At 41.9% G+C, this 26,470-nt stretch overlaps 2 protein-coding genes across 2 annotated transcripts in view; both read left to right on the top strand.

Annotated features, from left to right (window-relative positions):
• The window catches only part of LOC121576359 (choline/ethanolamine kinase-like), a 67,270-nt gene extending 49,068 nt beyond the window's left edge, over nt 1-18,202 (top strand). The window contains exons 6-11 of the mRNA XM_041889444.1: nt 2,300-2,358; nt 6,721-6,808; nt 9,033-9,141; nt 16,956-17,062; nt 17,406-17,487; nt 17,761-18,202. Coding sequence (XP_041745378.1) covers nt 2,300-2,358; nt 6,721-6,808; nt 9,033-9,141; nt 16,956-17,062; nt 17,406-17,487; nt 17,761-17,817 — 502 coding nt within the window. The 3' untranslated portion in view covers nt 17,818-18,202. The remainder of the gene's footprint in view (nt 1-2,299; nt 2,359-6,720; nt 6,809-9,032; nt 9,142-16,955; nt 17,063-17,405; nt 17,488-17,760) is intronic.
• A 3,794-nt stretch (nt 18,203-21,996) lies between these two features.
• On the top strand, nt 21,997-26,442 carry LOC121576358 (kelch-like protein 42). The gene is made up of 8 exons (XM_041889442.2): nt 21,997-22,866; nt 23,051-23,239; nt 23,395-23,579; nt 23,733-24,084; nt 24,216-24,361; nt 24,855-25,009; nt 25,185-25,342; nt 25,436-26,442. Exons 1-8 carry the CDS (start codon nt 22,609-22,611, stop codon nt 25,616-25,618), a joined length of 1,626 nt encoding a protein of 541 aa, XP_041745376.1. The 5' UTR covers nt 21,997-22,608; the 3' UTR covers nt 25,619-26,442.
• Nucleotides 26,443-26,470: the final 28 nt, after the last annotated feature.

The following is a 26,470-nucleotide window of genomic DNA, read 5'->3' as shown; positions in this document are numbered from 1 at the left end:
GGTGTCTTTTATACTGATAATAAGTTCAAACGGGTGCCATTAATACAGGTAACGAGTGGAGGACAGAGGAGCCTCTTAAAGAAGAAGTTACAGGTCTGTGAGAGCCAGAAATCTTGCTTGTTTGTAGGTGACCAAATGCTTATTTTCCACCATAATTTGCAAATAAATTCATTAAAAATCCTACAATGTGATTTTCTGGAGAAAACATTTTTCAATTTGTCTGTCATAGTTGACGTGTACCTATTATGAAAGTTACAGGCCTCTCTCTCATCTTTTTAAGTGGTAGAACTTGCACAATTGGTGGCTGACTAAATACTTTTTTTTCCCACTGTATAATGGCAATTTCTATGTATAAAATCAGTCATGTCATTAAGAGTAGCAGAGAGCCCACTCTGTAAATGTTATACAGTGAGGGAAAAAAGTATTTGATCCCCTGCTGATTTTGTACGTTTGCCCACTGACAAAGACATGATCAGTCTATAATTTTAATGGTAGGTTTGTTTGAACAGTGAGAGACAGAATAACAACAACAAAATCCAGAAAAACGCATGTCAAAAATGTTATAAAATGATTTGCATTTTAATGAGGGAAATAAGTATTTGACCCCTCTGCAAAACATGACTTAGTACTTGGTGGCAAAACCCTTGTTGGCAATCACAGACATCAGATGTTTCTTGTAGTTGGCCACCATGTTTGCACACATCTCAGGAGGGATTTTGTCCCACTCCTCTTTGCAGATTTTCTCCAAGTCATTAAGGTTTGGAGCCTGACGTTTGGCAACTCGAACCTTCAGCTCCCTCCACAGATTTTCTATGGGATTAAGGTCTGGAGACTGGCTAGGCCACTCCAGGACCTTAATGTGCTTCTTCTTGAGCCACTCCTTTGTTGCCTTGGCCGTGTCATTTGGGTCATTGTCATGCTGGAATACCCATCCATGACCCATTTTCAATGCCCTGGCTGAGGGAAGGAGGTTCTCACCCAAGATTTGACGGTACATGGCCCCGTCCATCGTCCCTTTGATGCGGTGAAGTTGTCCTGTCCCCTTAGCAGAAAAACACCCCCAAAGCATACTGTTTCCACCTCCATGTTTGACAGTGGGGATGGTGTTCTTGTGGTCATAGGCAGCATTCCTCCTCCTCCAAACACGGCGAGTTGAGTTGATGCCAAAGAGCTCGGTTTTGGTCTCATCTGACCACAACACTTTCACCCAGTTCTCCTCTGAATCATTCAGATGTTCATTGGCAAACTTCAGACGGGCCTGTATATGTGCTTTCTTGAGCAGGGGGACCTTGCGGGCGCTGCAGGATTTCAGTCCTTCACGGCGTAGTGTGTTACCAATTGTTTTCTTGGTGACTATGGGCCCAGCTGCTTTGAGATCATTGACAAGATCCTCCTGTGTAGTTCTGGGCTGATTCCTCACCATTCTCATAATCATTGCAACTCCATGAGGTGAGATCTTGCATGGAGCCCCAGGCCGAGGGAGATTGACAGTTCTTTTGTGTTTCTCCCATTTGCGAATAATAGCACCAACTGTTGTCACCTTCTCACCAAGCTGCTTGGTGATGGTCTTGTAGCCCATTCCAGCCTTGTGTAGGTCTACAATCTTGTCCCTTACATCCTTGGAGAGCTCTTTGGTCTTGGCCATGGTGGAGAGTTTGGAATCTGATTGATTGCTTCTGTGGACAGGTGTGTTTTATACAGGTAACAAGCTGAGATTAGGAGCACTCCCTTTAAGAGTGTCCTCCTAATCTCAGCTCGTTACCTGTATAAAAGACACCTGGGAGCCAGAAATCTTTCGGATTGAGAGGGGGTCAAATACTTATTTCCCTCATTAAAATGCAAATCAATTTATAACATTTTTGACATGCGTTTTTCTGGATTTTTTTGTTGTTATTCTGTCTCTCACAAAACAAATAAACGTACCATTAAAATTATAGACTGATCATTTCTTTGTCAGTGGGCAAACGTACAAAATCAGCAAGAGGATATTGTTCCAAGCAATATGTCTTAAAATAAACAATATCTACAAGTTTTGAGATATTGATATTAATATTTTGAATGTTGTTGAATAAATGAATGTGAAGTTGTATTTTAGAATCTAGACTTAATATTTGAGCACACACTATAAGGAGTATAATGACATCAATATGTTGTCTTTATCATGTACGGTTCACGGATCATAGGGTCCACTTTCATCATGATTTTCCCCCAAGAAATTGTGAGAATTGCCAGAACAATCTGAGATGCCCTATTCTCATTAAATAAAACAGTTCTCTCTCTCTCTCTACCTCTCTGACAGAGTTTTGTTGGCAGCGACCCCATCTCCAGTGGTGTTCTGTCATAATGATGTGCAAGAAGGTAAAGATCTATCTTTGTGCTCTCCTCCACTCACTCTCTCTACCAATCTCTCTCTCCCCTTTGTCTATTATCTCCGCCATTCTCTGTCTTTCTCTCTCCCCTCTAATCACCTTAGATTTGATCCTCACACCTTTTATTTGGACTGATTGATGCTCCTGCTGACTCAACAGTAGTGTTGCACTGTATACCGAAACTACTATACTTTTTCGATAGTAGAACATGAAAAACGCTTCGGTACTTCTGTCAAATGTGTCTCACGTCGTATAGTCTACTGATTGAGAGGATCAAGTCTATCAGCACACGAGCGCACCGTGCATGCCTTCAGAGACACTTCCGATTGTCTGCTCCAGTTACTCATTGCTAAAGCTATCACTGCACTGGTTGTCTGGGCTGCATCATGTTAGCTTTGTAGGCTAGCTTACAGCTGAAGCTAACATAAATTCACTACCCTAGTACTTTGTTTGTGATAATATGGTAACCATAACGCATAACTTTCAAAATACAGAAATCATCCCCGTATGATGCATTTTGCATCATACTGTATGATGCTGCGTTTTGCATCATATGATGCTAAATGCATCATACAGGGATGATTTCTGTATTTTGACAAGCAAAACATTTTGGGACTATGTCAACAATGGACTAATGAAACAAATACCAAAATATAGTTTTGGGGTGGAATTTTCCTTTAAGATTGCTACTTCTGTGCAAATGTTGTTGATCAGTAAAATAAAGTAAGTCCCAAATGGAATGGAAACAGATTGTTTGTAATCTGTAGCTCCATGAAATCAGCCAAAACAAGCTAAATAACTCAATGCATGCACAAACTCCTATTGAATATGCATTCACCTGTATTGTGGATAGGCCTAGGCTACATCTTGATTTACTCAGTTTATCAATGGAGATTTTCCATTCAAATCAATTATTACCATTATGTTATGTACTTAGATTGGTAAAAACAAAGTCAAATGTATTGTATAATTGATTCATTAATGCATACAGTGAGGGAAAAAAGTATTTGATCCCCTGCTGATATTGTACGTTTGCCCACTGACAAAGAAATTATCAGTCTATAATTTTAATGGTAGGTTTATTTGAACAGTGAGAGACAGAATAACAACAAAGAAATCCAGAAAAACGCATGTAAAAAATGTTATAAATTGATTTGCATTTTAATGAGGGAAATAAGTATTTGACCCCTCTGCAAAACATGACTTAGTACTTGGTGGCAAAACCCTTGTTGGCAATCACAGAGGTCAGATGTTTCTTGTAGTTGGCCACCAGGTTTGCGCACATCTCAGGAGGGATTTTGTCCCACTCCTCTTTGCAGATCTTCTCCAAGTCATTAAGGTTTCGAGGCTGACGTTTGGCAACTTGAACCTTCAGCTCCCTCCACAGATTTTCTATGGGATTAAGGTCTGGAGACTGGCTAGGCCACTCTAGGACTTTAATGTGCTTCTTCTTGAGCCACTCCATTGTTGTCTTGGCTGTGTGTTTTGGGTCATTGTCATGCTGGAATACCTATCCACAACCCATTTTCAATGCCCTGGCTGAGGGAAGGAGGTTCTCACCCAAGATTTGATGGTACATGAACCGTCCATCGTCCCTTTGATGCAGTGAAGTTGTCCTGTCCCCTTAGCAGAAAAACACCCCAATGTTTCCACCTCCATGTTTGACGATGGGGATGGTGTTCTTGGGGTCATAGGCAGCATTCCTCCTCCTCCAAACACGGCGAGTTGAGTTGATGCCAAAGAGCTCGATTTTGGTCTCATCTGACAACAACACTTTCACCCATTTCTCCTCTGAATCATTCAGATGTTCATTGGCAAACTTCAGACGGCCCTGTATATGTGCTTTTTTGAGCAGGGGGACCTTGCGGGCGCTGTAGGATTTCAGTACTTCACGGCTTAGTGTGTTACCAATTGTTTTCTTGGTGACTATGGTCCCAGCTGCCTTGAGATCATTAATAAGATCCTCCCGTGTAGTTCTGGGCTGATTCCTCACCGTTCTCATGATCATTGCAACTCCACGAGGTGAGATCTTGCATGGAGCCCCAGGCCGAGGGAGATTGACAGTTATTTTGTGTTTCTTCCATTTGCGAATAATCGCACCAACTGTTGTCACCTTCTCACCAAGCTGCTTGGCGATGGTCTTGTAGCCCATTCCAGCCTTGTGTAGGTCTACAATATTGTCCCTGACATCCTTGGAGAGCTCTTTGGTCTTGGCCATGGTGGAGAGTTTGGAATCTGATTGATTGATTGCTTCTGTGGACAGGTGTATTTTATACAGGTAACAAGCTGAGATTAGGAGCACTCCCTTTAAGAGTGTGCTCCTAATCTCAGCTCGTTACCTGTATAAAATACACCTGGGAGCCAGAAATCTTTCTGATTGAGAGGGGGTCAAATACTTATTTCCCTCAATAAAATGCAAATCAATTTATAACATTTTGGACATGCGTTTTTCTGGATTTTGTTGTTGTTATTCTGTCTCTCACTGTTCAAATAAACCTACCATTAAAATTATAGACTGATCATTTCTTTGTCAGTGGGAAAATGTACAAAATCAGCAGGGGATCAAATACCTTTTTCCCTCACTGTACATGGCTGTCTGAAAAATAAACATACAACATTTCAAATCTAATGATATTGAACTCAAAAGATACATACTGATTGAACAGAGCAGTATCTGAGTTTATCTGTTTGGATCAAGTGCCATTCTGTGACTTTGGCTAATACGCCTTCTTTTTTTGCCAAGGTATCGTTTTGTTATGGAGTATCGTTTATGGTATTGAGTATTGTGATGCTAAACCTGGTATCAGTATAAAAATTATGGTGTTGTGACAACACTACTCAACAGTGGAGTTTGTAACTTCCTACAAGGACAGGATATTACATAAGTTAGATAAAGAACCCAGCTAGCACATTTGGTTCCTTAGAAGTTGTGGGAACGTGTGTTTTTGGTTTCACATTAGTTCTGGGGACGAAGCCATGCATTTCCTGACCTTTAAAATTGAATGTTTTTTAAGAACATACAGTAAGTGAAAATGTTGCCTGTTCTGGGAACATTTATTTTTAGGTTGCAGGGAGGTTCTGAGAATGTTTTACTCTATTTCCTTGGAAGTTTTCGTGGGAGGTGTTATTAACGCTCTGAGAACAGAAACTATAGGCGATTTGGAGGTTTTTGAATATCTTCCTTCAAACTCTCACTGAATGTTTCAATAAGACTTTTAATAACACTGCTAGATTATTTTGGGTTAACTTTTTTGAACTCAAAGCAAATCAAATCAAAGTTTATTGGTCGTGTACACAGTTTAGAAGTTGTTATAGTGGATGCAGCTAAATGCTTATGTTACTAGCTCCTAACAATGCAGTAAAATGACAAACAATTCACATGTAAGGGAAAAAAAGACAAAGACAAGAAATCAAGAACAGCGGGATGAATCAGATTTACAACCGAAATAGCACTGTAACAGTAATCAAATGCAATCTATATGAATATACACTGGGAGAATTTACATTAGTTCAGCTAAGAATGATATGTAGGCCGTCATTGTAAATAAGAATTTGTTCTTAACTGACTTGCCTAGTTAAATAAAGGTTAAAAATATATATATATATATATATATATATATATATGTACAGCTGTCTAGTCAACAAGAGTATGACATTGTTGCCGCCCATAGCATTGAATGCAAGGGAAGCCAGCGAGCATTTGGCCTCCCTTGATAAAATAAGTATTAAATAATAGCCAAGCAGAATTGAGCTAAACTGAGTGAGCTCAACTGTGAATGGGAAGCCAGTTTGGATTTGGCTTCACACCAATCACATCAAAAGCAAAAGTAGCCCAATTAACGTTAGGGATGGGGGCAACTTTTTGTCGCCTGCGGTGCTCAAGTTCAGAACGGTGGTCAGTCAAAACCCATACAGCGCTGTGAAGCACAGAGCCTGAGCTCTGACGTCATTTATAGCATGTTACTGTACAGCCACTGCTTTCCATTTAAGGCCCCTATCAGTGCCCAAATCTGCCATTTTTAAACTGTATACAGCTATGAGTGTAAAGGGTTAACGTAATGAAATACCAAGAACATTTACGTTTTTTAAATGTGCTGAGAAGGTTCCAAAGCCAAGCAACTATCCTGCACTATTACCAGAAAGTTGTGTAAAGGTTGTATGCAAAATAACCATAGGATAACCACGCTCTCACCAAGCTCTAAGAAACTAGCTGGGTTGCCTACGTATACAGATTACTCCTGAAGTGCACATCAGGACACACTCTGAATTGATAGTGCTGTTGAACTGGTTGAACTCTCAAAAGGGGAAGTGGGAGTGTTGTAACCTGCAACCTGCTGTCTCTCATCCTCAGGTAACATTCTTATGCTGGAGGACAGAGACCATGCCTCCACTGAGAAACTCATGCTCATAGACTTTGAGTACAGCAGCTACAACTACAGGTAAAAGGTGTATTTGGAAAGTATTCAGACCCCTTGACTTTTTCCACATTTTGTTACGCTACAAACTTATTCTAAAATTGATTACATTGTTTTTTCCCCTCATCAATCTACACACAATAATGACAAAGCAAAAACAGGTTTTTAGAAATGTTTGCAAATTGATTAAAAATTAAAAAGTGAAATGTCACATTGACATAAGTATTCAGACCCTTCACTCAGTACTTTGTTGAAGCACCTTTGGCAGCAATTACAGCCTCGAGTCTTCTTGGGTATGACGCTACAAGCTTGGCACACCTGTATTTGGGGAGTTTCTCCCATTCTTCTCTGCAGATCCTCTCAAGCGCTGTCAGGTTGGATGGGGAGCGTCGCTGCACAGCTATTTTTAGGTCTCTCCAGAGATGTTAGATCGGATTCAAGTTCGGGCTCTGGCTTGGCTACTCAAGGACATTCAAAGACTTGTCCCGAAGCCACTCCTGCGTTGTCTTGGCTCTGTGCTTAGGGTCGTTGTCCCGTTGGAAGGTGAACACTCTGGAGCAGGTTTTCATCAAGGATCTCTCTGTACTTTGCTCTGTTCATCTTTCCCTCGATCCTGACTAGTCTCCCAGTCCCTGCCGCTGAAAATCATCCCCACAGCATGATGCTGCAACCACCATGCTTCACCGTAGGGATGGTGCCAGGTTTCCTCCAGACGTGATGCTTGGCATTCAGGCCAAAGAGTTCAATCTTGGTTTCATCAGACCAGAGAATCTTGTTTCTCATGGTCTGAGAGTCCTTTAGGTGCCTTTTGGCAAACTCCAAGCGGGCTGTCATGTGGCTTCCGTCTGGCCACTCTACCATAAAGGCCTGATTGGTGGAGTGCTTCAGAGATGGTTGTCCTTCTGGAAGGTCCTCCCATCTCAACAGAGGAACTCTGGAGCTCTGTCAGAGTGACCATCGGGTTCTTGGTCACCTCCCTGACCAAGGCCCTTCTCCCCCGATTGCTCAGTTTGGCCGGGCGGCCAGCTCTAGGAAGAGTCTTGGTGGTTCCAAACTTCTTCCATTTAAGAATGATGGAGGCCACTGTGTTCTTGGGGACCTTCAATGCGGCAGAAATGTTTTGGTACCCTTCCCCAGATCTGTGCCTTGACACAATCCTGTCTCTGAGCTCTACGGACAATTCCTTCGACCTCATGGCTTGGTTTTTGCTCTGACATGCACTGTCAACTGTGGGACTTTAAATAGACAGGTGTGTGCTTTTCCAAATCATGTCCAATCAATTGAATTTACCACAGGTGGACTCCAATCAAGTTGTAGAAACATCTCAAGGATGATAAATGGAAACAGGATGCACCTGAGCTCAATTTTGAGTCTGAATACTTATGTAAATAAGGAATTTAAGTTTTTTATTTTTAATAAATTTGCAAATATTTCACCCCCCCAAAAATGCTTTTTTCATTTAGTATTGTGCGCAGATTCATGAGGGAAAAACATTATGTCATCAATTTTAGAAAAAGGCTGTAACGTAACAAAATGTGGAAAAAGTGAAGGGGTCTGAATACTTTCCGAGTGCCCTCCGTAATTATTGTGACAGTGAAGCATGTTTTCTTCTTTTGGCTCTATACTCCAGAAGTTTGGATTTGAAATCAAACAATGACTATGATGTTAAAGTGCAGACTGTCAGCTATAATTTGAGGGTATTTTCATAAATATCGGGTGAATCATTTCGAAATTATAGCACGTTTTTTACATTGTTCCCCCGTTTTAGGGGACCAAAAGTATTGGGACAAATTCACTTATGTGCATTAAAATAGTAAAAAGTTAAGTATTTGGTCCCATATTCATAGCACGCAATGACTAAATCAAGCTTGTGACTCTACACATTTTTGCGGCCAAAGATATTGGCACTCTTTCACATTTCTTAAATCATTTTTTCAATGTACATTTATTTGAGAAGAAATAGGGAATTATTTAAGAAAAGTGACAAGGGTGCCAATATATTTAGCGGCAACTGTATTCATAAACACTCAACTAAAACTACAGGTAAAAGGGTTATAGCCCCATACACAGTACATCAATCAAACAAACAAACTGTTTGGTGGTAACAGCGTTGCCTAAGGTATCTATCTCTACAAGTAACAAGGACAGGTCAAAGTACTATGTTATCTAAATGTAGGATTGTCTCAAATTATTGATTTATTATTGTAATCTTAGATTGTGTTGCGATGTATTTGTGTTGTTTGTTTAGGGGTTTTGACTTTGGGAACCACTTCTGTGAGTGGTGCTATGACTACACATACAACCAGTGGCCCTTCTACAAGTGTACACCTGAAAACTACCCAAGCAGAGAACAACAGGTGACTACAACCTCTACCACACTTCTATGAAGATACCATCCAAAGTATCAATTTAAACACACTTTCTCTTATCCATACTTCTTCTCTCCATTATCACACTCTCCCTTTTAGAGCTGGGATGATAAACTGAAAATTACAGACACCGACATTTCTAACTCATACCGAAGCGATTTTGCATATGTCGGTAATTTTTGGTGATTACACAATGTTCCTTCATGCATTAAACAATAGCCTACGGAGTGGCGCTGCATATATGAAAGCGAAATGGCATAGAAAAAATGATTGTGCTCTCGGAGCTCAACACTTTCATTTACAGTGGGGGAAAAAACTATTTAGTCAGCCACCAATTGTGCAAGTTCTCCCACTTAAAAAGATGAGAGAGGCCTGTAATTTTCATCATAGGTACACGTCAACTAAGACAGACAAAATGAGGAAAAGAATTCCAGAAAATCACATTGTAGGATTTTTTATGAATTTATTTGCAAATTATGGTGGAAAATAAGTATTTGGTCAATAACAAAAGTTTCTCAATACTTTGTTATATACCCTTTGTTGGCAATGACACAGGTCAAACGTTTTCTGTAAGTCTTCACATGGTTTTCACACACTGTTGCTGGTATTTTGGCCCATTCCTCCATGCAGATCTCCTCTAGAGCAGTGATGTTTTGGGGCTGTCGCTGGGCAACAAGGACTTTCAACTCCCTCCAAAGATTTTCTATGGGGTTGAGATCTGGAGACTGGCTAGGCCACTCCAGGACCTTGAAATGCTTCTTACGAAGCCACTCCTTCGTTGCCCGGGCGGTGTGTTTGGGATCATTCTCCCAATCCTCTTCTGGATCATCCAAATGCACTCTAGCAAACTTCAGACGGGCCTGGACATGTACTGGCTTAAGCAGGGGGACACGTCTGGCACTGCAGGATTTGAGTCCCTGGCGGCGTAGTGTGTTACTGATGGTAGGCTTTGTTACTTTGGTCCCAGCTCTCTGCAGGTCATTCACTAGGTCCCCCCGTGTGGTTCTGGGATTTTTGCTCACCGTTCTTGTGATCATTTTGACCCCACGGGGTGAGATCTTGCGTGGAGCCCCAGATCGAGGGAGATTATCAGTGGTCTTGTATGTCTTCCATTTCCTAATAATTGCTCCCACAGTTGATTTCTTCAAACCAAGCTGCTTACCTATTGCAGATTCAGTCTTCCCAGCCTGGTGCAGGTCTACAATTTTGTTTCTGGTGTCCTTTGACAGTTCTTTTGTCTTGGCCATAGTGGAGTTTGGAGTGTGACTGTTTGAGGTTGTGGACAGGTGTCTTTTATACTGATAACAAGTTCAAACAGGTGCCATTAATACAGGTAACGAGTGGAGGACAGAGGAGCCTCTTAAAGAAGTTGTTACAGGTCTGTGAGAGCCAGAAATCTTGCTTGTTTGTCGGTGACCAAATACTTATTTTCCATCATAATTTGCAAATAAATTCATTAAAAATCCTACAATGTGATTTTCTGGAGAAAAAATTTCTCAATTTGTCTGTCATAGTTGACGTGTACCTATGATGAAAATTACAGGCCTCTCTCATCTTTTTAAGTGGGAGAACTTGCACAATTGGTGGCTAACTAAATACTTTTTTTCCCCACTGTATGCTGTTTAATTTGAACCAAAACTACAGCAGCAAATCAGAGCTGTGTTCTATCCCATGCTTCCCACACCTGTTATTGGAAGTTCTCACAAGTGATGTTGCAAGTGGCTTCGTTCATTAGCGGGGGGAAATGAATGGCGACAAAGAAAATGCAGTCCAATAAAATCAAGAACAATTACTGCCAAAGAAGAATGCTGTGTTGGTTGTTTTGGCTTGTTTTGGTTTTAAACCTAGTGACATCGAGCAGAGTGAGGCAATGTGCTTCAACTGTTGCAAAACTATAGCAACCACTCGAGAAACACGAGCAACTTCTTCCACCATTTGAAACACAGGAATGTAATACAGCATGACAAATGCATGGCGAAGAAAAATGGGGCAGGGGCCAACAAGCGTCATGACAAGAGCAAAGCCTAGGCAACAATCCATTACCGACTCGTTTGCACACACAACTCGCTATGTAACACACTCTCACCGATGGAATGAAATAACAGATGCCATAACGTACCATATCGCAAAAGACATGGCCCCAAATTCAAAAGTTGAACAAATTGGGTTCAAGAAGATGGTCCAAACTCTGGACAAGAAATACAAAATGCCATGTACAAGAAATGTCATGCCATAACATCAGAGCTGAAACAGGTGCACTATTTCGCGACAACAACTGGAGCCCTGCATGTAATTGACATTGCACTACATTGATGCCACCTGGAAGCTGCGCAGCAGGTGCTTGCAGAGGACCACACTGGGGAGATAATAATATGGTGGCTTTCACAACATAATATGTACAGTGCCTTCAGAAAGAATTCACACCCCTTGACTTATTCCACATTTTGTTGTGTTACAGCCTGAATTCAAAATGGATTAAATATAAAACAATTCTCACCCATCTACACACAATAACCCGTAATGACAAACTCAAAACATGTTTTTTGAAATTTTTGCAGATTTATTGAAACTTAAATACATCAATGTCTAATTTACATAAGTATTCACACCCCTGAGTCAATACATGTTAAAATCACCTTTGGCAGCGATTACAGCTGTGAGTCTTTCTGGGTAAGAGCTTTGCACACCTGGATTGTACAATATTTGCCAATTTTTCTTTTCAAAATTCTTCAAGCTCTGTCAAATTGGTTGTTGATCATTACTAGACAACTATTTTCAATTCTAGATTTACAAGCAGATTTGAGTCAAAATTGTAACTCAGCCACTCAGGAACATTCACTATGTTCTTGGTAAGCAACTCCAGTGTAGATTTGGCCTTGTGTTTTAGGTTATTGTCCTGCTGAAAGGTGAATTCATCTCCCAGTGTCTGGTGGAAAGCAGACTGAACCAGATTTTCCTCTACGATTTTGCCTGTGCTTAGCTCCATTCAGTTTCTTTTTTTATCCTGAAAAACTCCCCAGTCCTTAACGATTACAAGCATACAAATAGCATGATGCAGCCACCACTATGCTTGAAAATATGGAGAGTGGTACTCAGTAATGTGTTGTATTGGATTTGCCCCAAACATAACACTTTGTATTCAGGACAAAAAGTGAATTGCTTTGCCACATTTTTTGTAGTATTACGTTAATGCCTTGTTGAAAACAGGATGCATGTTTTGGAATATTTGGATTCTGTACAGGCTTCTTTCTTTTCACTCTGTCCATCAGGTTAGTATTGTGGAGTAACTACAATGTTGTTGATCCATCCTCAGTTTTCTCCTATCACAGCCATTAAACTCTGTAACGGTTTTAAAGTCACAATTGGCCTCATGGTGAAATCCCTGAGCGGTTTCCTTTCTCTCTGACAACTGAGTTAGGAAGGATTGATACACCATCCAAAGTGTAATGAATAACTTCACAATGCCCAAAGGGATATTCAATGTCTGCTTTTTATTTTGACCCATCTACCAATAGGTGCCTTTCTTTGTGAGGCATTGAAAAACCTCCCTGGTCTTTGTGGTTGAATCTGTGTTTGAAATTCACTGCTCGACTGAGGGAACTTACAGATAATTGTATGTGTGGGGTACAGAGATGAGGTAGTCATTCACAAATCATGTTAAACACTATTATTATATGCAACTTATGTGACTTGACAAACAAATATTTACTCCTGAAGTTATTTAGGCATGCCATAACAAAGGGATTGAATATTTATTGACTCAAGACATTTCAGCTTTTCATTTTTATTAATTTGTAAAAAGTTCGAAAACATTATTCCACTTTGACATTATGGGGTATTATGTGTAGGCCAGTGACCAAAAATGTAAAAGTATTCCTTTTAAATTCAGGCTTTAACACAACAAAATGTGGAAATGTCAAGGCACGTTGAGGGAGAGGTTGTTGTCCTGGCACCACACTGCCAGGTCTCTGACCTCCTCCCTATAGGCTGTCTCATCATTGTCGGTGATCAGGCCTACCATCGTTGTGTCGTCGGCAAACTTAATGATGGTGTTGGAGTCGTGCTTGGCCACGCAGTCATGGGTAAACAAGGAGTACAGGAGGGACCTAAGCACGCACCCTTGAGGGGCCCCCTTGTTGAGCATCAGCGTGTCATATGTGTTGTTGCCTACCCTTACCACCTGGGCACAGCCCGTCAGGAAGTCCAGGGTCCAGTTGCAGAGGGTGGTGTTTAGTCCCAGGGTCCTTAGCTTAGTGATGAGCTTTGAGGACACTATGGTGTTGAACGCTGAGTTGTAGTCAATGAACAGTATTCTCACGTAGGTGTTCCTTTTGTCCAGGTGGGAAAGCGCAGTGTTGAGTGCAACAGAGATTGTGTCAACTGTGGATCTCTTGGGGCGGTATGCAAATTCGAGTGGGTCTAGGGTTTCTGGGATGATGGTTTTGATGTGAGCCATGACCAGCCTTTCAAAGCACTTCATGGCTACAAACGTCAATGCTACGGGTCGGTAGTCATTTAGGCAGGTAACCTTGGTGTTCTTGGGCACAGGGACTATGGTGGTCTGCTTGAAACATGTAGGTATGACATACTCGGCCAGACAGATTGAAAATGTCAGTGAAGACACTTGCCAGTTGGTCAGCACATGCTCGGAGTACACGTCCTGGTAATCCGTCTGGCCCTGCGGCCTTGTGAATGTTGACCTGTTTAAAGTCTTACACACATCGGCTACTGCGAGCGTGATCACACAGTCGTCAGGAACAGCTGGTGCTCTCATGCATGCTTCATTGTTGCTTGCCTCGAAGCGCGCAGAGAAGTCATTAAGCTCGTCTGGTAGGCTCGTGTCACTGGGCAGCTCGCGGCTGGGATTTCCTTTGTAGTCCGTAATAGTTTGCCAGCCCTGCCACTTCCGACGAGCGTCGGAGTAGTAGGATTCAATCTTAGTCCTGTATTGACGATTTGCCTGTTTGATGGTTCGTCGGAGGGCATAGCGGGATTTCTTATTAGCGTCCGGGTTAGTGTCCCGCTCCTTGAAAGCGGCAGGTCTACCCTTTAGCTCAGTGTGGATGTTGCCTGCAATCCATTGCTAATGGCCTTATACCTCTTGTTGAGTGCGGTCTTAGTGCCAGCATCGGTTTGTAAATAGACAGCTACGAAAAATATAGATGAAAACTCTCTTGGTAAATAGTGTGGTCTACAGCTTATCATGAGATACTCTACCTCAGGCGAGCAAAACCTTGAGACTTCCTTAACAATAGATTTCATGCACCAGCTGTTATTGACAAATAGACATAGCCCACCACCCCTTGTCTTACCAGCGCCAGCTGTTCTGTCTTGCCGATGCACGGAAAACCCAGCCAACTGTATATTATCCATGTCGTCGGAACATAAGATATTACAGTTTTTAATGTCCCGTTGGTAGGATAGTCTTGAACTGAGCTCATGCAGTTTATTCTCAAATGATTACACGTTGGCCAATAGGATGGATGGTAGAGGCGGATTACACACTCGCCGACAAATTCTCACAAGGCACCCGGACCTGCGTCCCCTGTATCGGCGTCTTTTCTATATCCGAATGATGGGGATTTGGGCCTGGTTCGGTATCTGCAAAAAATCCTTTGCATCCGACTTGTTAAAGAAAAAAATCTTCATCCAGTTTGAGGTGAGTAATCGCTGTCCTGATATCCAGAAGCTCTTTTTGGTCATAAGAGACGGTGGCAGAAACATTATGTACAAAATAAGTTACAAACAACATTAAAGAAACACACAAAATAGCACAATTGGTTAGGAGCCCGTGAAATGGCTGCCATCTCTTCCGGCGCCATTCTGTTCAGTCATTTGAAATACATTAATTAGTCCTAATCTATGGATTTCACATGACTGGGAATACAGATACAGTGGGGAAAAAAAGTTTTTAGTCAGCCACCAATTGTGCAAGTTCTCCCACTTAAAAAGATGAGAGAGGCCTGTGATTTTCATCATAAGTACACGTCAACTATGACAGACAAATTGAGGGGAAAAAATCCAGAAAATCACATTGTAGGATTTTTTTTGAATTTATTTGCAAATTATGGTGGAAAATAAGTATTTGGTCACCTACAAACAAGCAAGATTTCTGGCTCTCACAGACCTGTAACTTCTTCTTTAAGAGGCTCCTCTGTCCTCCACTCGTTACCTGTATTAATGGCACCTGTTTGAACTTGTTATCAGTATAAAAGACACCTGTCCACAACCTCAAACAGTCACACTCCAAACTCCACTATGGCCAAGACCAAAGAGCTGTCAAAGGACACCAGAAACAAAATTGTAGACCTGCACCAGGCTGGGAAGACTGAATCTGCAATAGGTAAGCAGCTTGGTTTGAAGAAATCAACTGTGGGAGCAATTATTAGGAAATGGAAGACATACAAGACCACTGATAATCTCCCTCGATCTGGGGCTCCACGCAAGATCTCACCCCGTGGGGTCAAAATGATCACAAGAACGGTGAGCAAAAATCCCAGAACCACACGGGGGGACCTAGTGAATGACCTGCAGAGAGCTGGGACCAAAGTAACAAAGCCTATCAGTAACACACTACGCCGCCAGAGACTCAAATCCTGCAGTGCCAGACGTGTCCCCCTGCTTAAGCCAGTACATGTCCAGGCCCGTCTGAAGTTTGCTAGAGTGCATTTGGATGATCCAGAAGAGGATTGGGAGAATGTCATATGGTCAGCTGAAACCAAAATAGAACTTTTTGGTAAAAACTAAACTCGTCGTGTTTGGAGGACAAAGAATGCTGAGTTGCATCCAAAGAACACCATACCTACTGTGAAGCATGAGGGTGGAAACATCATGCTTTGGGGCTGTTTTTCTGCAAAGGGACCAGGACGACTGACCCGTGTAAAGGAAAGAATGAATGGGGCCATGTATCGTGAGATTTTTTGTGAAAACCTCCTTCCATCAGTAAGGGCATTGAAGATGAAACGTGGCTGGGTCTTTCAGCATGACAATGATCCCAAACACACCGCCCGGGCAACGAAGGAGTGGCTTCGTAAGAAGCATTTCAAGGTCCTGGAGTGGCCTAGCCAGTCTCCAGATCTCAACCCCATAGAAAATCTTTGGAGGGAGTTGAAAGTCTGTTTTGCCCAGCGACAGCCCCAAAACATCACTGCTCTAGAGGAGATCTGCATGGTGGAATGGGCCAAAATACCAGCAACAGTGTGTGAAAACCTTGTGAAGACTTACAGAAAACGTTTGACCTGTGTCATTGCCAACAAAGGGTATATAACAAAGTATTGAGAAACTTTTGTTATTGACCAAATACTTATTTTCCACCATAATTTGCAAATAAATTCAGTAAAAATCCTACAATGTGATTTTCTGGGGAAAAAATGCTCATTTTGCCTGTCATAGTTGACGTGTACCTATGAGGAAAATTACAGGCCTCTCATCTTTTTAAGTGGGAGAACTTGCACAATTGGTGGCTGACTAAATACTTTTTTCCCCCACTGTATGCATCTTTTGGTCACAGATGCCTTAAAAAATGTAGGGTGTTAAGGTGTCAAAACCTGCCCAGCCCCCCCCCCCCTCTCCTCTCCTGTGGGTGAGAGGGGTTCTGGTGATCGTCAGCCATTGAAAGCTGATCTGAGTCCTTTGATCCTCAGCCAGGAGTGTCATGACAACGTCTAATACAATGACCCAATTGCAAATGCATTAATTTCAAGCTATTGATACAGGCCAGGGATACAGGCCAGGGAACTCCATTTATAGATGAAATCTATTTGTTGTCCCTCATCTCTGAGCGAGTGTGTTGTTCTCTTCAGCTGCATTTCATCCGTAACTACCTGGTGGAGACGGGAGGGTATTCGGAGAGAACTATGCACGAGGACCAAGCTCGTAAAGAGCTGGAGATGCTGGTCGAAGCCAATCGGTAGGACAAAAACTTCTACCACAGATTAGCTCAAAAATGATATTTCACTCCTAAATCGAAGATTGATTTTCTAACTTCAAATGTAGTATACACTATGTGCTATCTGTTCTGTCATAATAATCATAATGATAATTGATTGGATTTATATAGTGCTTTTCGACCTAGGTTTTCAAAGCGCATTACATAATAAGGGGGAAAAATCAACTTTACCACCACCAATGTGGTGATAACTTTTTAAAATGTTGAACCAGCGTTGATTTTCGTATAAACTATTCACTGCTATCCACATGTGCAGTAGCCAGTCCGTTGGCAGTTTATTTATGGTGGAGTGATTTCCCTACAGGTTCGCCATGGCATCTCACTTCCTCTGGGGCCTGTGGTCCATCATTCAAGCCAGGATATCCAAGATTGAGTTTGGCTACATGGTAAGTACAGTAGTAGACTTACTTCACATGGTGAGATACAGACTTCACCTCACTAGAATGAAACAATACAGTAGCGCTTCAGCATATTGTAACATAAATTAATGTAATTCACATGACATTGCAGGTATAGGTGTTTTATGGTCTCTCCCCTTCTCTTTCTGTTTATTTGCTGAGTGAGATGTTCTATGACCTGGATAAACAGTGGCCTGTGCTTCCAAAACACATGATCCGTCTCAATGTTTACACCTGTTTATTTGACCTCTCTCGTTTCAGGACTATGCCCAGTCTCGATTTGATGCTTACTTCAAGCAGAAAAAGCTATTTTCCTAAATCTCTAAGAGAACAGATTGACTTCAATGGAATTTACTGTCATTTTTATATCTGCTGATTCTTCCTGTATGCAACTGTCCTGACCCAAAATAAGTGTTTTTAGTTCCTTTTTACCTTTTTAGTTTGGTTAATTTATTCTAAGTATGTATAAAGGGAGTTGGGTGAAACGGTAATTTAGCAGAAACATGGTTAGCTAGGTTACAAGATAATCCATTGTTTGAACTTTATATTTATAATATACCACTACCCCGTCCATCTAGTATCTTTCCCCTGCTTAGTAGCATCCAATACTTTGCACTGCCTGTGACAAGTAATGGTGAAGCAGGGACTTATTGTACCAGTCAAAAGTTTTAGAACACCTACTCATTCAAGGGTTTTTCTTTATTTTTACTATTTTCTACATTGTAGAATAATAGTGAAGACATCAAAACTATGAAATAACACATATGGAATCATGTAGCAACCAAAAAAGTGTTAAACAAATCAAAATAGCCACCCTTTGCCTTGATGACAGCTTTGCACACTCTTGGCATTCTCTCAACCAGCTTCACCTGGAATGATTTTCCAACAGTCTTGAAGGTGTTCCCACATATGCTGAGCACTTGTTGGCTGCTTTTAGTTCACTCTGCGGTCAAACTCATCCCAAACCATCTCAATTGGGTTGAGGTTGGGTGATTGTGGAGGCCAGCTCATCTGATGCAGCACTCCATCACTCTCCTTGTTGGTAAAATAGCCCTTACACAGCCTGGAGGTGTGTTGGGTCATTGTTCTGTTGAAAACAAATGATAGTCCCACTAAGTGCAAACCAGATGGGATGGCGTATCGCTGCAGAATGCTGTGGTAGCGATGCTGGTTAAGTGTGCCTTGAATTCTAAATAAATCACAGACAGTTTCACCTTCAAAGCACCCCCACACCATCACACCTCCTCCTCCATGCTTCACGGTGGGATCTACACATGCGGAGATCATCCGTTCACCAACTCTGCGTCTCACAAATACATGGCGGTTGGAACCAAAAATCTCAAATTTGGACTCATCAGACCAAATGACAGATTTCCACCGGTCTAATCTACAGTTACATTTTAGCAGACGCTCTTATCCAGAGCGACTTACAGTTAGTGAGTGCATACATTTTCACACTGGCCCCCCGTGGGAAACGAACCCACAACCCAGGCGTTGCAAGGGCCATGCTCTACCAACTGAGCTACAGGGGACTAATGTCCAATGCTCATGTTTCTTGGTCCAAGCAAGTCTCTTCTTATTATTTGTGTCCTTTAGTAGTGGTTTCTTTGCAGCAATATGATCATGAAGGCGTGATTCACAGTCTCCTCTGAACAGTTGATGTTGAGATGTGTCTGTTACTTGAACTCTGTGAAGCATTTATTTGGGCTGCAATCTGAGGTGAAGCATTTATTTGGGTTGCAATCTGAGGTGCAGTTAACTCTAATGAATTTATCCTCTGCAGCAGAGGTAAATTTGGGTCTTCCTTTCCTGTGGAGCCAGTTTCATCATAGCGCTTGATGGTTTTTGCGACTGCACTTGAAGAAGTTCTTGACATTTTCTGGATTTACTGACCTTCATGTCTTAAAGTAATGATGGACTGTTGAGTCTCTTTGCTAATTTGAGCTGTTCTTGCCATAATATGGATTTGGTCTTTTACCAAATAGGGCTATATTCTGTATACCACCCCTACCTTGTCACAACTGATTGGCTCAAATGCATTGAAGTAACTTTTAAGAAGGCACACCTGTTAATTGAAATGCATTCCAGGTGACTACCTCATGAAGCTGGTTGAGAGAATGTGAAGAGTGTGCAAAGCTGTCATCAAGGCAAAGGGTGGCTATTTGAAGAATCTCAAATATAAAATATATTTTGATTTGTTTAACACTTTTTTGGTTACTACATGATTCCATATGTGTTATTTCATAGTTTTGATGTCCTCACTATTATTCTACAATGTAGAAAATAGTACAAATAAAGAAAACCCTGGAATGAGTAGCCATGTCCAAACTGTTGACTGGTACTGTATCTGCAATCCAACAAAATGCACTTATCCACCCCTACTATGAAATACGAAATTCAGTGAAAAAGCACAACAACAATTCATGTTGTTTGTTTACATTAATTATCTACTGGTTCCATACATTTCTTTTCAAAACATGTAGTCAGATTGTTCTGTATTCATATGCTTTCTTTTACAGTCATTCAACTCACCTTCTTTTTTAACCCAACCTCGTAATTGAACTGATTCTTGTTGTACTTCAGTACACCTTTGACTTCAGGGTCCAAAGATGCTCATTTTGTGTTGTCTGTTTTGTCCTTAACTTGTTTGTTAAATGTGTGTTCTTGTTTGTTAAATGTGTGTTCTGTGCATGGTGTTGGATGCGGGCATGGACATAATACAGCATGGTAGAGAATCAAGCTGCAGCTCAGAGCTCCATTCATACTGTATTTATATGTTGCTTTGTAGTACAGTATGGAACACAGATGATGGTCCTATTCATTCAGAACTAGTAACCAAGTGGCCAGAGGAACACATCAACTTTGTTGCCCGGCAAGATTGTATGTTTACATTCATGATCATCTTCATCTATCAGTGAAAGTGTTAACCCTGTGTAAAAAAGCAGACGCTCAATTGCATAGTAAGTCAAATATGTTCTTAAACAGGATGTTGTTTTTTACCTTTCTCTATGACGGGTTCTGATTGAATGGGCCCTAAACTCCATGTATGACCTACCTGTTTTAGCATTCTCTCTAGTCAAACTCTATATAGCCTGTCTGTTTTAGCATTCTCTCCAGTCAAACTATATAGCCGGTCTGTTTTAAGAGTCTCTAGAGTAATTCTACCTCTTCACAACAATGGGGGTCATTTGACACATTTATGTTTGCATGACAAATGAGCAAATGTATAAAGGAGTGAAAGTAAATGATTAAAAAAGGAACATGTTTAGCTTATAGACAATGAAAACTAATTGCACAACATATCTCAGAGAGCAGCTTTTAAAAATTATAATCTCAGTTATATACTAAACAGCTTTCATTATCAGAATGTGCTAAATATCGTCATCCTTTTTTGGGGGGGCTGAAAGCCGTCTGGCTTTTATGAAGTCATTGCTTTCTGACTAGGTTTACCTTTCATTCTAAAGCTGTTCCATTACTAGTAAACTGGTATGGAACTGTCTGTCACGGTTTGACTATGCTCAAGGTTTAGATGTTTGTCCTTTTCCATTTCAGACCAAGAACCACAATAGTTAAAGAAAACTTTCCATGACTTTGAACAACAGATTTTGTGTCTGATTTAAATGTGCATTTGTCTACTGTTTGTGTCTGCCTAACATATTATGAAAACCAAATGTAATATCATCTGCATGCTTTTGTAATTCAGATCCAAAGATGATGAAAATGGGATCAGGTTTAAATAAATAAATAGAACAAATCCTTGGAATGGCAATCATTTGAACATGTCAAAATGTTGTTCAGTATAATGTCTAATGTTATAAATTATTTAGTATATTTGTTTGCTAAGTGCAGTGCCCTCAGTTTTGGTATGTCAGTTATAATAAAGGTTTCCCCATGAATGTACCCTATATTATCAGAACTAGAATGTTTGCTGTGGATGTAGGCCAATGTTACATTTGAGAGAATATGAAACTGCCTAGTTTAGAAGCCAGTGAGTCATCATCTAGCTACATTTTTAAGAAACTTTCTTTTCATTACACCTCAATCCTGTCCAAAATCCTCCTTGCACTGCAACTGCTGTGTAAGTATTATAATTTAACAGCTAATAAACATGCTTGATACCTGATTGATTATGTATATTAATTTATTGATGATTAGAAATTCAATAGAATGGTATGGCAACAGTTATTTTCACCTTGTATCTGTACTGTAGAAAATCAATACATGTTCAGGAACCAGAGCTCCCCCTAATGGTCAAATTCACAGCAGGTTTAGGGGAGTCGTATTTCACACTAGCAGGCTAAATGCTAATCTGCAAGGATTGGGTAGATATTCAATATGGCAATAGCTGCACCTCTTAACTAGGTGGGAGTTTCACTATATCACTTACATTTATAGTCCCTCCTTTCAGTGCATAGAAGGAAGGGGAATGGGGAGTTCCTAGGGGTAGGGGCTAGGGGTTGATTTGGAATTAGGCACAAGTCCCCTGTGATGCCTAAAATAGATCAGTCCTGTAGATCTGTTTTCCTGCACCCTGTTCCATGTAAGCACTGCTTGGACTGTCTATGGAGGAGAGGCTTTATAACTGACCGTGTCTACTCTGCTCTCAGACAGGGATCAAAGCTGGATTCAGGATTTATGGACATTTGGGATGTCATAGTTGCTGTAGGCCTATTGTATTTCTTGCCGTTTGTTATTGTTCTTTTGTGTGTCCACTGGTGTGTGGCGTTTGGCTAGTATTATAGCTGCTGCTGCTGGACTGTTATCTTATCTGAGCTGCGATGGATCAGGGAGATAAATGTGTGTTAGGACCATGGAGTGTCTGTTCAGTGTGTTTCCTTCATGCTCTGTATTGTTTCTGTGTAATGCAAGCGCACTAGTTCTCTCTAGCAGGAGGTTGTTCAATGGCCTGTTTTTCTTCCTATGACAAATAGTTATACAATATTAGCATAATTGGTCAAAAGTATTACATAATTCTTTAAAAAATGACACAGATTTCTTTTGACTAGTCCCAACACAGTTTTGAGAGAGAGAAAATTCTGTACAAGATAGATTTGTGAGACAGATGAGGTAACTCCCTTTAATATTAGTAAAGAATATTTTCTCCTCAGTATGATACGTATTTTCAGACTGTATGTGAACGTTGTGGTGCTGTGGATCAGCGGGTGGTTGAAGTATGCTTTAGAGAGGGTGTGGAGATTGCCGTTCTCAGTGCCACACACCTGGGTGACATCACCAGGCGACTCAGGTGAAGGACTGTATGACAGGGTTTCAAAGGAGTGGCAAACCAATGAGACGTATCGTACCTATCACCATGGAGATGGAAGTGGAATCATGGTTACAGTCCAGACCAGCACACATGCCTTCCACGTAAGTTAACAGCTACTGTATGTAATCACATCATCCCTATATTGCCTTTAGAAATAGTACACCTCACTTCTCCATTATTGAGTTTGTCTCATCAGACATACTGCAGAATATTTCCCTAACTTGACATAATGACAAAGATAACCTTCCATCTATGTTTTTTTGTTCTTTCATCTGGGTGTATGAGGTGAACCTTGGTCGTCTGACTGACTGTAGTGAGTACTTCAGAGCCCTGTCCCAGTCCAGTATGAGAGAGACCACAGAGAGCCTGATTCTCCTGGACCACATTCCCTCCTCAGTCTTCCATTCCCTCCTGGAATTCTGCTTCCGGAATGACTTCAGCGTTCCCCAGGAGGAGCTGGGAGAACACATCCAAGTGGGTGGAAGTCTTATTCCCCATATATCATACTTTATTTTCCACTCATATGGAAATTAATCTGTCCCAGGCCAGCACATCACACAGAGCACCAGCAGTTTATTGTTTGTAATGTTGTATGTATGATAACTCTATTTCTCTCTCTGACTCTGGAGGTGGGCAGCTACCTGCTGGCTGAGGCCTTTGTGTCGCAGTGCCTGTTGGCCCTGTCTGGTGTTCTGACCCCAGACACCTGCCTGTCCTACCTGGCTCTGGCCCGGGACATCTGCTGTACTGAGCTGGAGACGACTGTGTTCTCCTACCTCAGCAGACACCTGCTGGAGCTGCCTCACCTCACCAGGTACAGCATGACATTCCCCAATACCTGACCTCATTCAATCGGCCTACCTCATGGGTTTCAAGTTCCACACCAAGCAAATAATCTTGAGTTGCAAGGAGTGAACTCTCCTTTCAATTGAAAATGGATTATTCTTTATTGTGAATGCATGGCCAGGTGTCTGCCGGCTGAAGACAGGGCTGAACTGACCCGTCTGAGGTGGCAGGGTGATCTCCGGCTCTGCTGCGTGAGGAAGGAAAACCTGACCTCCTGGAACGACCTAGAAACAGAAGCCGCCCGCCACCTCTTCACCCTGGATGGGTCAGAGGTCACTGGTGACTGGCGTCCAATAACAGAGCTCCCCTTCATGGCTGATAAGTGGTGCTTCACCGCAGTGGTTCTACTCAACTACCTCTACCTCATCGGTGGCTACAGGCAGCGGGCCAAGAGGGGCTGGGAGTTCAAAATGGCCTCCTTTAGGTACAACCCCTTCACCAACACCTGGGTCTCCACTGCTCCTCTCATCAAGGTACAGGAAAGTCATCCACCTCATGAAAATCAATCATGATGCCTAAATTGCCCCTTAGGGGATTAGTAAAGTCAATGATATTGTTATATAAGACTAATATTAAGTGTCTGTATCTGTTGTCTCCCCAACAGCACAGGAGGCATTTCAGTGCGGTGTCATGTGATGGCTGTATCTATGCTGTGGGAGGCTGGTACCTGGACTCTCTGGTGACTCCTGACTCCAGCACAGCCCTCTACACTGCTGTGGAGCGATACCACCCCTGGGACAACACATGGACGTAGGATACGGCCCCTACCTGGATGTGTATTATTATGTTGCTACTATGGCTGGCAAACGATAAAAACATTTCTACTTAATCACGGTATTTGCTGTTATTATTCACGATTGATCGCAAATTCAGAATTTGCTCAAATTGAGCTGTAATTGAAGATTTTTTTTATACAAAAAGCATTACAAGAATATTGATGTCTTGATTTTGTCCAAGGTAACGGTAAGCAAAATCAGGTACATTGATAGAGCACATTTTCTTTAACCTCTATGTCAACTTGTTTTGACATCGCATTGTTGTTTTTAGCTGTATAGATTATGTATTTAGGATGTTTTCAGTGTATTTTGAATGCTTTCAGACAATGCGATTAATCACAATAAAATAAAATAAATCCACTAAAGTTACAAGTTAACTAGAGTTCACTGATTAACTCTGACAGCCCTAGTTGCTACTGTACCTCTTAGTCCAACCTATAGGTGTGTGTGTGTGTTCTCTGCTGCAGGTTTGTCGCCTCTCTGCCTCTGACTGACTTACAGTTCACCATGTCCCTGTCCCATGACCTCCCTCTGGCCACCAGCCTGGGCCCCTGTCTCTATGTCCTGGGGAACATCCAGAGGACTGGAGAAAAGCTGCTACTACGGTATGACCCCAGGCAAGGTAAAGCAGTCTCAATCTTGAGTGGAGTTGTTCCTTGCAACCTTACATGTTGGTCAATTGCAGGCTGTAGTCAAATCAATAACAGCCTTTGAGCCCCTAACACACGCATGCACGCACATTCGCACGCACACACACAGATAGACATGCACACTCCTGTTTTCTCTCTCTTTCCCAGATTTATGGTCTGAGCTGCTCCCTACCCTAACCAAAGCCAACGCTGACCTCCCCAGCCTCTACTTCCTGGGCGCTACCGACCGGCTGTTTGTGATTGGAGGAAACAACTCTGAGAATGTGGTGACATCATTCTGTGTGGAGTCTGGGCAGTGGGGGCAGGTGAGACCACCACCTGAGCGTTCTCTTGAATGAGATGAAGTTGCTTTTAATGCCATAGGCCTACCTATCTAATCCTCCCGTATCTGGTCCTAGGTGAAAGGGGCTGAGAAGGTGGCGTTAGCTGGACAGGGGACAGTGCTGGGTGACCAGGTGTACATGCCAGGTATAGAACACAACGCTGCTGTAAGGCTGGATCTCCACTCCCTCTCTCTCACTGTCCTCCCTCCTCTACCCATCTGCACTCGCTATGAAGCCCTCCTTCACCTCTCCTTCTGACACAACTTTCAGGAATCAGTCTGATTTGCCTTGGCTTGCTCTTTCTGGGGTTCAGGCCAAGGTTTTTGTTTAGTGCTTCTGGATAAACGCAGACTCATCATCAAGGTGGATCTTTGCTACATGTGGACTTCACCATTCTGTGTCAGCAACAATATGCCTTGCCCTGCTTTCACAGGGCCTTACATGACAACTTTTTGAACTAAAGTAGGCCTTCTCTAAATGAGGTAACTCACCGGACCGATTGTCGGTCTGTACAGTAGGGGGCTGTTTGTTTGCCATTCACTTGCTGTCGGCGTGGTGTCTGCCGGTGGGTGACTGACTCCTGTCATTTTCTCATGTTTCTACATGTAGAATCAGTTTGAGTTCGGTTTGCAAATTACAGCCAACACTCTGTTCAGAGGTGCAAAGTACTCTCGCCAGCAGACGCTAGACAATCCTACCGGTCTGGCAGTCTCTTAAATCTTTACCCAGAGGAGAATGGGCTCCCAGTCTCGTTTTCTTCTTAGTCAGGTTCCTTTTAAAGGTTTCCTAGGGAGTTTCTCTTTGCCAGTAACCACGTTTCCATCCACAGTTTTTATGCGAGTGAAGTCATACCATATTTTAAAAAAATCACGAGAGATGTAGTGAAAACAGGACGTTTTGGTACAATTGTATAAATGCTGACAGATAATCTGTGCGTTCAACATGGTGGGATCTTTTTTTGTTGGTAAAATTAATTATGTGAGAGAAGGCGATGCAGTGGAAACGACTTTATGTGCAAATATTGATATAATATCCATCATATCGAAGTAAACTTGGAGTCACACGATGATATGGTGTGTGGTCCTACCACTAAGACTCGGGAAACCATGC

This window comes from Coregonus clupeaformis, unplaced genomic scaffold (assembly GCF_020615455.1).
Source record: "Coregonus clupeaformis isolate EN_2021a unplaced genomic scaffold, ASM2061545v1 scaf0128, whole genome shotgun sequence".
NCBI classification, from domain to species: domain Eukaryota; kingdom Metazoa; phylum Chordata; class Actinopteri; order Salmoniformes; family Salmonidae; genus Coregonus; species Coregonus clupeaformis.
Note: the sequence above shows the minus strand (reverse complement) of the source record. Positions and strands in the feature narration are given on the sequence as shown.